The sequence below is a fragment of the Panthera uncia genome, chromosome F2, assembly GCF_023721935.1.
Source record: "Panthera uncia isolate 11264 chromosome F2, Puncia_PCG_1.0, whole genome shotgun sequence".
Lineage (NCBI taxonomy): Eukaryota > Metazoa > Chordata > Mammalia > Carnivora > Felidae > Panthera > Panthera uncia.
Genome location: NC_064812.1, coordinates 44,893,290 through 44,905,808, shown reverse-complemented (window position 1 = coordinate 44,905,808; position 12,519 = coordinate 44,893,290). Strand labels below are relative to the sequence as shown.

Sequence of the window (12,519 nt, the reverse complement as noted above, 5' to 3'; positions counted from 1 at the left end):
CTTAGCAACTTTCAAATATGTAACACAGTATTACTAACTACAGTTACTGCCTTGTATATTACCCCCCATGACTGACCTTTAAGATCTACATTCTACTTACTTTGCGTTTCATTTGTTCTTTTTCCAATTCCTTGAGGTGCAAAGATTATTATTATTTGAGATCTTTCTTGTTTCTTGATGTAGGTAGCATTTAACTCTATGAACTTCCCTTTTAGAACTGCTTTTGCTGCATCCCATAAGTTTTGGTATTCTTGTATTTTCACTGTTATTTGTCTCAAGTTATTTTTTTTGTGTTCTCTTTTTTCTTCTTTGATTCATGGTTGTTCAAGAGAGGGTTGTTTAATCTCCACAGATTTGTGAATTTTCCAGTTTTCATCTTGTAATTTCTAGTTTTACATCATTGTGGTCAGATGAGATGCTTGATATGATTTCAGTCTTCTTAAATTTATTAAGGCTTGTTTTGTGACCTAACATCTAATCTATCCTGGGGAATGTTCGTTGTGTACTTGAGAAGAGTTTGTATTCTGTTGCTTTTGGATGGAATGTTCTGTGTGTGTGTGTGTGTGTGTGTGTGTGTGTGTGTGTGTGTGTGTGGTCTATCTAGTCGAATGTGTCATTTAAGGCCATTGTTTCTTTATTGATTTCTCTGTTTGGATGATCTGTCTATCGATATAAGTGGCATATTAAAGTCTCTTACTATATTGTATTGTCTATTTCTCTCTTTAGATCTGTTAATATATGCTTTATATATTTATGTGCTCCTGTGTTATGTGCCTGTATATTTACAAATGTAATATCCTTCTGGTGGATTGGCCCTTTATTGTTACATAATAACCTTCTTTGTCTCTTTTTATAATCTTTGTCTTAAAGTCTGTTTTATCTGATCTAAGTATACCTACTTCAGCTTTCTTTTGGTTTCTAATTGCATGTAAGATCTTTTTCTATCCCTTCGCTTTCAGTCTGTGTCCTTATATCTGAAATAAGTCTCTTGGTGGCAACAAAAGATTTTCAATCCATTCATCCACTCTGTCTTTTCACTGGAGAATTTAGTCCATTTGCATTTAAGCTAAGGATTTATACATATATGCTTATTTATATATCATTGGTTGTTTCCTGACTGTTTTGTAGTTCCTCTCTTTCTTTTTCTCTTGCTTTCTTCCTTTGTGACTTGATACTTTTCTGTAGTGGTATATTTCAATTTTTTCTTGGTGTGTGTGTGTGTGTGTGTGTGTGTGTGTGTGTGTGTACACCTAGTGTAGGTGGTTACAATGAGGCTTACATAAAACAATTTATAACAGTCTGTTTTAACTTAATAACAACTTAAGTTTGAACATGCTCTAAAGCTCTACATATTTTACTCGCTCACCTCCATGAAAATTTTTATGCTTTAGATATCCCAATTTGCATATTTAATTTTGTGGTTCTAGTAAATTATTGTAATTATTATTTGAATACTTTTGTCTTTTAACCTTCATACTAGCTTTATAATCGATTAACCCACCACCTTTACATTAGATTATTTTGGATTTTACTGTATGTTTACAGTTACCAGTGAGATTTACACTTTCATATGTGTTCTCATTAATAATTAATTAGTACCCTTTCATTTCAGCTTAAAGCAGTCCCTTTCACATTTCTGCTAAGGCTGGTCTAGTGGTGATGAACTCCTTTTGGTTTTGCTGCTCTGGAAAACTGTTTATCTCTCCATTTCTGAAGGACAGTTTTCTGGGTTCTTGGACCATTGTCTGGCACAATGATCATGTGTATAACAGTTATTTGTTGGAATGTTTATTTCCCCTACCTGGTTGTAGGCTCCTTAAACAAGGCACTAAGTAAATGTTAAGTCCTGGAATGACTATATGAAACCTCACCATGATGAAGTGGAGATTGGGGATTCTCTCCTTTTATCTGTATTAAATGTCCTGGCTCTTTCGTCTGACTTCCCACTTTGAGTTCATTAGAGCCCCACTTGCCCTGGAACGTGCCCCTTACTAAGTTATAATACAATCTGAGTGACTTTGACCTGCACCTCCTCAAAATAACCCTTACACCTAAGCTCCTATCTGAGCTTAGGTGCTGCAGTTCTCTCTATTCTGAGAGTTATTTTCTTTGTGTCCCAGTGTATTGCTTAGGGAGTGATTTTTTTTTCCCCCTAACTGCTTTGATAATTGAGATGAATGAGTGGATGAATAAAAGAAGGAAGGCATGAAGGCTAGATAGGTGTCAGCTCAGAAACCTTCCCATGTGTTTTATCAGCATGTGCCTTCATAAATCTAATTTCACAGTGGAAAGACCATTTATATTCTCTCCAGGGACCTTCATCAGTTAAGCCAGATATATTGTTCATGAAAATATTTTAGGAGGTGTTCCTTCTTGTTTTGTTTTTCTTAAACCTGATTTTTAAGCACCACATCCTATTTTCCACTTAATCTATTTCTGCATGCTTACATTTAAGATCCCCATTACAATCTTTTTTGAGTCTTTGTATATAAATAAGTAAAAATGTGCTAACAGCTTTACTTCTTTCCATTTTTCTTTACACGTTTTCCTTGTTGCAACTTAGTGTGGATTCTGTTCTGATAATAATTTTTTTAAATTGATTTTCTGTAGCCACATTAATTGCTTCCTACTTCATAAACGGTTTTATTCATTGATTGCAAATAATGGCATGGACAAGGTCAGACACGTTGGTCACCACTCAGAGAAAATCAATATCCTAGCCAAGAATTAAAATGTTACCGTCAAGCAGGTATTTAAGGAGTATCTGCTTCCTTATTTATCTTCCAACTAATCCCTTCCTGGACGAACCTTTCTATGAGATGATATACACCACACATTTTTTAAGAACTACATCATCAGGAATGCATTTTCTTTTTGTCAAAAGCATGCTGTGTGTTTTTAATCCATGTGTACACAAACCATAGTTTGACAGCCATAATCTAGAATTGATTTATTGCTCACCTGTGTTTATTTTTCTTCTCAGATGAGTTCTGCACACTTACTAATAAATCATTCAGTGGTACTCCCAATTTGTTATTAATATCAGTGTCAACAAATAATTCCATCTGGAGTATGAAATAAATTAAAGTTTCCATAAGACATGCTGAAATCTATCTCAGTGATTTCAAATAGCTTTATGTGGATTATGCTTGCCATTCTATTTGATTCCACAAATAGTTATGGCACACTAAGGAGAGGCAATAATAAACTACAGCTCATCCAATGATGAGTTCACAGGAATGGTGAGGGCTAATGATTTTCTAGTGACTGAAAGTTCTAGGTCTTTTCAGCGTATGACTTTCTATGAGTTTTGGTCAAGCTAGATCTCTCATTTCAGAAATACATAGATCTCTGTAAGTAAAGATGAGGTTTTGCATGTATCTCTCCTCTATATCACCTTGTTTGGGAACCGTCTATATTCCATACTCTTAATTGTAACACCCAATGTATTATTTATTTCTGCCTACTGAAAATGTGGTAAATATACCTTTTGCTCCACCCAAATCGTGGAAAAAATAAATTATGACAAGAGTAGTACATGAGAGATGCCAAGAGGGCCATCTTAGTGTTTTGTAGCCTTATTAGTTCTTAGCCATGAGGAGAGCTTACCTTCCTTAAATGTTTCCCAGGAGAGATGATAAAATGTCATGTATTTTTTTTTCTGAAACTAATATCTTAATGATTACTATAGTAATGTATGCTGTTGAGAATAGTTTTTATTGTGATAGTCTTGCCCATAGATCCAGATTCATTTTTTTCCCTATTGTAGGAAAAAGCATTTCTTCAAGGATAATTGTAACTGTTTAGGGTTTTTTTTTTTGAAATGAATATATTGACACCTTAGTCTCTTTTGAAAACCTTCCAGTTTTCAGTTATAACATGCAATTTGTTTTGCTCATTTATGGAATTAATTATCAGTTGATTTTGCTGTTCTTTAGGATACCTAAATGCAAACATTAACTTTTTTCAATATTCTTCCTTTTAGAATATTTTTCTCAGCACTTGGGTGAATATGAGAATGTACTAGCAGCACTTGAAGACCTAAATCTTTCCATCCTGAAGGCCATGGGCAAAACGAAAAAAGTAAGGAAATGTTGGTGCTTATTTTCTATAAAATCTCTTCTTTGAAAACATTTTCTTGGAAAATCACACCTGTTCCCTAATGTACCATAAAAGTATGTATTGATTTTTACCACCTACAACTTATTTTCTCGCTATTAAATGACCTATTGTAGTCATTCCAAAACGTAAGGTGCCAGATATTGTGCTTTTTGCTGAGGATACAAGGATACAAAGAGCTGTGCAAGCAGCTCTTACTCTGGTAAGGAGACGAGTGTGTGAACAAGCCATCGTTAGATAGCACAACAGAGGGCAGCATGAGGTGGGACATGTGGTTCATGCTGGAGGCAATGACACCTGTGCAGTTGCAGATGAAGTTATAGCTAGGGAAAGGAGAAAGAGACACATGGAACAGCATGTACAAAGTCCCCGTGTTGGGAGCGGCATGGAGCAGGCACAGGGCATTCAAGGAAATTAAGATAGTCGGTAAGATTAAAGTCTAGAAAACTCAAGAGTGGCGTGATTTGAGATGAAACTGGTTTAGCAGAGAGGGGCCGTAGCTTTCATGATTTTGTTGGTGAACCTAAGGATGTAGACCTGCCTCCTAGATGTAAATAAATCAACCACATTTTAAGCAGAGATGTGGAAACTCATGCAGTCTTTTGAAAAGCCCATATAAGACTCAGCTTGGGATTAGGGTGGAGAAGGTGGGGAACAGAATCAGGAAGATGAATGAGGAGGCCAGTTCACTAACCCAGGCGAGAGATGTTGGTAGTTTAAAGGTATTGGCAGACAATATGGTGAAAGGGAAAATAATTGTACATATGTTTGAGATCCTGTCAATAAAACTTGGAGGAGGATAGAATATGGGGAATGGGAGAAGGATATGTCCAGCGTGAATCCTAGTTTTTCGCTGGTGTGCCTGGTGGTGGCACCACATAGACTGCTGAAAGAAGACCGGGTTTGAGGAAGTAAGCTCGTGAGTTCTATTTTAGACCTGTTGAATCTAAGCTCCCTTTGAGACATCTAAGGAAATTCAAGTAAACCATCGGATACAGAGATCTGTATCTGACAGGTGAAGTTTAGACTGGACGTATGTTTGTGAATTGTCAACATTTGCGCAAAGAACGTGAGTGACATCATGTGGGGAGAGAATATACAGTAAAACAAGAAGAGGACCTAACACTGAGCTTTAAGGAACTGCAACTTTTGTGGGTGGGTGGGTGGAGGAGAATGAGTTGGGATGAGAAGGAGTGGGCAGAAAGAGGAGACGGAATCTGGGAGACTGTGGCATCCAGAAGTTGGGGAGGGTATTCCAATGAAGTACAGACTGGTCGATAGTGTTGACTGCTATGGAGGGGGCAAGAGATGAGAATTACATTTCCTGTTGGTAAATTAAAAACGATATTCTGGCATTTGAGGTACATAACAAGAAATGAGAATGTTTTTTCTAAATGTTTGTTTGTTTATTTATTTATTTATTTTTAAAATTTATTGTGAAATTGGTTTCCATACAACACTCAGTGCTCATCCCAACAGGTGCCCTCCTCAGTACCCATCACCCACCCTCCCCTCCCTCCCACCCCCCATCAGCCCTCAGTTTGTTCTCAGTTTTTAAGAGTCTCTTATGTTTTGGCTCTCTCCCATTCTAACCTCTTTTTTTTTTTTTTCTTTTTTCCTTCCCCTCCCCCATGGGTTTCTGTTAAGTTTCTCAGGATCCACATAAGAGTGAAACCATATGGTATCTGTCTTTCTCTGTATGGCTTACTTCACTAGCATCACACTCTCCATTTCCATCCACGTTGCTACAAAGGGCCATATTTCATTCTTTCTCATTGCCACGTAGTACTCCATTGTGTATATAAACCACAATTTCTTTATCCATTCATCAGTTGATGGACATTTAGGCTCTTTCCATCATTTGGCTATTGTTGAGAGTGCTGCTATAAACATTGGGGTACAAGTGCCCCTATGCATCAGCACTCCTGTATCTCTTGGGTAAATTCCTAGCAGTGCTACTGCTGGGTCATAGTGTAGATCTATTTTTAATTTTTTGAGGAACCTCCACACTGTTTTCCAGAGTGGCTGCACCAATTTGCATTCCCACCAACAGTGCAAGAGGGTTCCCGTTTCTCCACATCCTCTCCAGCATCTATAGTCTCCTGATTTGTTCATTTTGGCCACTCTGGTGTGAGGTGATATCTGAGTGTGGTTTTGATTTGTATTTCCCTGATGAGGAGTGACGTTGAGCGTCTTTTCATGTGCCTGTTGGCCATCTGGATGTCTTCTTTAGAGAAGTGTCTGTTCATGTTTTCTGCTCATTTCTTCACTGGATTATTTGTTTTTCCAGTGTGGAGTTTGGTGAGCTCTTTATAGATTTTGGATACTAGCCCTTTGTCCGATACGTCATTTGCAAATATCTTTTCCTATTCCATTGGTTGCCTTTTAGTTTTGTTGATTGTTTCCTTTGCTGTACAGAAGCTTTTTATCTTCATGAGGTCCCAGTAGTTCATTTTTGCCTTTAATTCCCTTGCCTTTGGGAATGTGTCAAGTAAGAAATTGCTATGACTAAGGTCAAAGAGGTCTTTTCCTGCTTTCTCCTCTAGGGTTTTGATGGTTTCCTGTCTCACATTCAGGTCCTTTATCCATTTTGAGTTTATTTTTGTGAATGGTGTGAGAAAGTGGTCTAGTTTCAACCTTCTGCATGTTGCTGTCCTATTCTCCCAGCACCATTTGTTAAAGAGATTGTCTTTTTTCCATTGGATGTTCTTTCCTGCTTTGTCAAAGATTAGTTGGCCATAAATTTGTGGGTCTAGTTCTGGGGTATCTATTCTATTCCATTGGTTTATGTGTCTGTTTTTGTGCCAATACCATTCTGTCTTGATGATTATAACTTTGTAGTAGAGGCTAAAGTCTGGGATTGTGATGCCTCCTCCTTTGGTCTTCTTCAAAATTACTTTGGCTATTCGGGGCCTTTTGTGGTTCCATATGAATTTTAGGATTGCTTGTTCTAGCTTCGAGAAGAATGCTGGTGCAATTTTGATTGGGATTGCATTGAATGTGTAGATAGCTTTGGGTAGTATTGACATTTTGACAATATTTATTCTTCCAATCCATGAGCATGGAATGTTTTTCCATTTCTTTATATCTTCTTCAATTTCCTTCATAAGCTTTCTATAGTTTTCAGCATACAGATCTTTTACATCTTTGGTTAGATTTATCCCTAGATATTTTATGCTTCTTGGTGCAATTGTGAATGGGATCCGTTTCTTTATTTGTCTTTCTGTTGCTTCATTGTTAGTGTATAAGAATGCAACTGATTTCTGTACATTGATTTTGTATCCTGCAGCTTTGCTGAATTCATGTATCAGTTCTAGCAGACTTTTGGTGGAGTCTATCGAATTTTCCATGTATAATATCATGTCATCTGCAAAAAGTGAAAGCTTGACTTCATCTTTGCCAATTTGATGCCTTTGATTTCCTTTTGTTGTCTGATTGCTGATGCTAGAACTTCCAACACTATGTTAAACAAGAGCGGTGAGAGTGGACATCCCTGTCATGTTCCTGATCTCAGGGAAAAAGCTCTCAGTTTTCCCCATTGAGGATGATGTTAGCTGTGGGCTTTTCATAAATGGCTTTTATGATCTTTAAGTATGTTCCTTCTATCCCGACTTTCTCGAGGGTTTTTATTAAGAAAGGTTGCTGGATTTTGTCAAAGGCCTTTTCTGCATCGATTGACAGGATCATATGGTTCTTATCTTTTCTTTTATTAATGTGATGTATCACGTTGATTGATTTGCGAATGTTGAACCAGCCCTGCATCCCAGGAATGAATCCCACTTGATCATGGTGAATAATTCTTTTTATATGCTGTTGAATTCGATTTGCTAGTATCTTATTGAGAATTTTTGCATCCATATTCATCAGGGACATTGGCCTGTAGTTCTCTTTTTTTACTGGGTCCCTGTCTGGTTTAGGAATCAAAGTAATGCTGGCTTCATAGAATGAATCTGGAAGTTTTCCTTCCCTTTCTATTTTTTGGAAAAGCTTGAGAAGGATAGGTATTATCTCTACTTTAAATGTCTGGTAGAATTCCCCAGGGAAGCCATCTGGTCCTGGACTCTTATTTGTTGGGAGATTTTTGATAACTGATTCAATTTCTTCGCTGGTTATGGGTCTGTTCAAGCTTTCTATTTCCTCCTGATTGAGTTTTGGAAGTGTGTGGCTGTTTAGGAATTTGTCCATTTCTTCCAGGTTGTCCAGTTTGTTGGCATATAATTTTTCATAGTATTCCCTGGTAATTGCTTGTATTTCTGAGGGATTGGTTATAATAATTCCATTTTCATTCATGATTTTACCTATTTGGGTCACTCCCTTTTCTTTTTGAGAAGCCTGGCTAGAGGTTTATTTTGTTTATTTTTTCAAAAAACTAACTCTTGGTTTCGTTGATCTGCTCTACCATTTTTTTAGATTCTATATTGTTTATTTCTGCTCTGATCTTTATTATTTCTCTTCTTCTGCTGGGTTTAGGCTGTCTTTGGTGTTCTGCTTCTATTTCCTTTAGGTGTGCTGTTAGGTTTTGTATTTGGGATTTTCCTTGTTTCTTGAGATAGGCCTGGATTGCAATGTATTTTCCTCTCAGGACTGCCTTCTATGCATGCCAAAGTGTTTGGATTGTTGTATTTTCATTTTTGTTTGTTTCCATATGTTTTTTAATTTCTTCTCTAATTGCCTGGTTGACCCATTCATTCTTTAATAGGGTGTTCTTTAACCTCCATGGTTTTGGAGGTTTTCCAGACTTTTTCCTGTGGTTGATTTCAAGCTTCATAGCATTGTGGTCTGAAAGTATGCATGGTATAATTTCAATTCTTGTATACTTATGAAGGGCTGTTTTGTGACCCAGTATGTGATCTATCTTGGAGAAGGTTCCATGTGCACTCGAGAAGAAAGTATATTCTGTTGCTTTGGGATGCAGAGTTCTAAATATGTCTGTCAAGTCCATCTGATCCAATGTATCATTCAGGGCCCTTGTTTCTTTATTGACCGTGTGTCTAGATGATCTATCCATTTCTGTAAGTGGAGTGTTAAAGTCCCCTGCAATTACCACATTCTTATCAATAAGGTTGCTTATGTTTCTGAGTGATTGTTTTATATATTTGGGGGCTCCCGTATTCGGCGCATAGACATTTATAATTGTTAGCTCTTCCTCATGGATAGACCCTGTAATTATTATATAATGCCCTTGTTCATCTCTTGTTACAACCTTTAGTTTAAAGTCTAGTTTGTCTGATAAAAGTATGGCTACTCCAGCTTTCTTTTGACTTCCAGTAGCATGATAGATAGTTCTCCATCCCCTCACTTTCAATCTGAAGGTGTCCTCAGGTCTAAAATGAATCTCTTGTAGACAGCAAACAGATGGGTCTTGTTTTTTAATCCATTCTGATACCTCTGTCTTTTGGTTGGCACATTTAGTCCATTTACGTTCAGTGTTATTATAGAAAGATACAGGTTTAGAGTCATTGTGATGTCTGTAGGTTTCATGCTTGTAGCGATGTCTCTGGTACGTTGTCTCACAGGATCCCCCTTAGGAACTCTTGTAGGGCTGGTTTAGTGGTGACGAATTCCTTCAGTTTTTGTTTGTTTGGGAAGACCTTTACCTCTCCTTCTATTCTAAATGACAGACTTGCTGGATAAAGGATTCTCAGCTGCATATTTTTTCCGTTCATCACATTGAAGATCTCCTGCCATTCCTTTCTGGCCTGCCAAGTTTCAGTAGAGAGATCCAACATGAGTCTTATAGGTCTCCCTTTATATGTTAGAACGCGCTTATCCCTAGCTGCTTTCAGAATTTTCTCTTTATCCTTGTATTTTGCCAGTTTGACTATGATATCTCGTGCAGAAGATCGATTCAAGTTACATCTGAAGGGAGTTCTCTGTGCCTCTTGGATTTCAATGCCTTTTTCCTTCCCCAGATCTGGGAAGTTCTCAGCTATGATTTCAAGTACACCTTCAGCACCTTTCCCTCTCTCTTCCTCCTCTGGAATACCAATTATGTGTAATTATTTCTCTTTAGTGCATCACTTAGTTCTCTAATTTTCCCCTCATACTCCTGGATTTTTTTATCTCTCTTTTTCTCTGCTTCTTCCTTTTCTATAATTTTATCTTCTAGTTCACCTATTCTCTCCTCTGCCTCTTCAATCCGAGCCATAGTTGTCTCCATTTTATTTTGCAGTTCATTGATAGCATTTTTTTAGCTCCTCCTGGCTGTTCCTGAGTCCCTTGATCTCTGTAGCAATAGATTCTCTGCTGTCCTCTATACTGTTTTCAAGCCCAGCAATTAATTTTATGACTATTATTCTAAATTCACTTTCTGTTATATTGTTTAAATCATTTTTGATCAGTTCGTTACCTGTTGTTATTTCCTGGACGTTTTTCTGAGGGGAATTCTTCCGTTTCGTCATTTTGGATAGTCCCTGGAGTGGTGGGGGACTGCGGGGCACTTCCCCTGTGCTGTCTTGAATAACTTGCGTTGGTGGGCGGGGCCGCAGTCAGACCTGATGTCTGCCCCCAGCCCACCGCTGGGGCCACAGTCAGGGGCCAGCTGAGCTCTGTCGCCCGGGGCTCAACAACTCTCCCTCCCATTGTCCTCCAGCCCTCCCGTTCTCTGAGCAGAGCTGTTAGCTTATAACCTTCCAGATGTCAAGTCCCTCTTGCTGTCGGAACACACTCCGTCCGGCCCCTCCGCTTTTGCCAGCCAGACTCGGGGGCTCTGCTTGGCCGGCGGGCCGCCCCTCCGCCCCAGTTCCCTCCCGCCAGTCCGTGCAGCACGCACCGCCTCTCTGCCCTTCCTACCCTCTTCTGTGGGCCTCTCATCTGCACTTGGCTCGGGAGAATCCATTCTGCTAGTCTTCTGGTGGTTTTCTGGCTTACTTAGGCAGGTGTAGGTGGAATCCAAGTGATCAGCAGGACGCGCGGTGAGCCCAGCGTCCTCCTACGCTGCCATCTTCCCGACCAATCCCTCGAAATGAGAATGTTTAAAGCTAATGCGGAATTTTTGGAGAAAGCCAGTAGATTTATATGTATGTCCTTGAACTCCACTTGTTCCCAAAGCCCCCAAAGAAAAGTAAAATGAGATTTTTTAAGGGGGAAGTTTGTAGTAACAAAAGTTGGAAACTGAAAAGCAGATGAGCAAGTGGCTGCTGGCAGCAGACCTGAGACATTTCATGGCTTGACTTGTAGTGGGAAAGCAGAAAGGCGCGGGGATCTAGTGGCACTCATTGGCACCGGAAATGGCAGGGAATGGTGGGGCTAAAGCAGAGTAACCTGGTGGAAATCTTGTGATTCCCCGCTCTTCTCTATGGAGCTGGGCAACTGCCTTTTGATCCACCCAGGTAGAAAACCTAGACTTGTTCTCTTTAAGGGTTCAAGGGGAGGATCTCTGCCTTGTCTCCATAGTTGGAGGATTAAGTAGAAACTTACATTCTAAATGAAAGGACCTCCAGCTTTCTTCCTTCATTTAACTCCCAGAGGGTTGGCATCCTGCAGGCAGACCTAAGAGGTTGTCTCTGAGAAAGCCAACTGGTACAATAGGAAGCACCTAAAGTCTGTCGCATGGTAGATAGAGCTCAACCTCATCTCCCTCTTCTCCCCTTAAATCCTAAAGGCTTGTCCGCAACCCATCATTAAAGATATACAGTCAGCCACGTATCCCCAAATTTCTTACGGGAGAGGCAGAGATCAAGACAAACCAAAAAGGAGGGAGGGAGGGAGGAATGAATGAACAAAGCAATACAGGGGACTGACTATGCAGGAAGATGAAAACTCCCAGTCTCCTCAGCCCCCTCAGAAGGAGAAGAGAAGATATTGTGTCCATGAATCAAAAGCTGTTTGAAATTAGAATAAGAGCACAAATAAAGACTTCCAGAATTCTGGAAAATAAAGTTTAGAAAGTCTTGCAAAAAGTAAAGCAAAAAAGAAAGTATACGAAAATTGGAGCCTCAGCCTAAGATGTCCTATAATCCAAATAACAAATTCTAGAAAGAGAAAACAAATGGAATCTGAATACGTTTTCCTTTGATCTGTTAAGGAGTATTTGGAAACTGTGTAAGATTTTACTCCTTAGGACCTTCCCTCCAGAAATGGTAATTGTTTCAAACCTCTGCTTGGTGTGGCTGACTTCTCTCCTTGTTCGTTAGGCCTCATCTTTAATACCTCAGAGTATTAAATGTCCTCAGAGAAATCTTCTCTGACCACCTTATGTGAAAGAGGTTGTCTCTGAGTATCTCCTGTCCTTCTCTGGCAATAATCAGAATGAGTAACTATGTATTTTATTTTTGTTTTTTTTTAAATGTTTATTTATTTACTTTGAGAGAGAGAAAGGGTGGGGTAGGGCCAGAGAGAGAGAGGGAGAGAGAGAGAATCCCAAGCATGTTCCAGCTGTCTGCACAGAGCCCAATGTGG

General features: G+C 39.0%; 1 protein-coding gene across 1 annotated transcript in view; it reads left to right on the top strand.

Moving 5' to 3' along the window:
* Window positions 1-12,519, top strand: part of NECAB1 (N-terminal EF-hand calcium binding protein 1) — a 191,282-nt gene that overhangs the window by 82,783 nt on the left and 95,980 nt on the right. Inside the window, exon 5 of the mRNA XM_049633604.1 lies at window positions 3,986-4,083. Within this exon, the coding sequence (XP_049489561.1) occupies window positions 3,986-4,083 (98 nt within the window). The remainder of the gene's footprint in view (window positions 1-3,985; window positions 4,084-12,519) is intronic.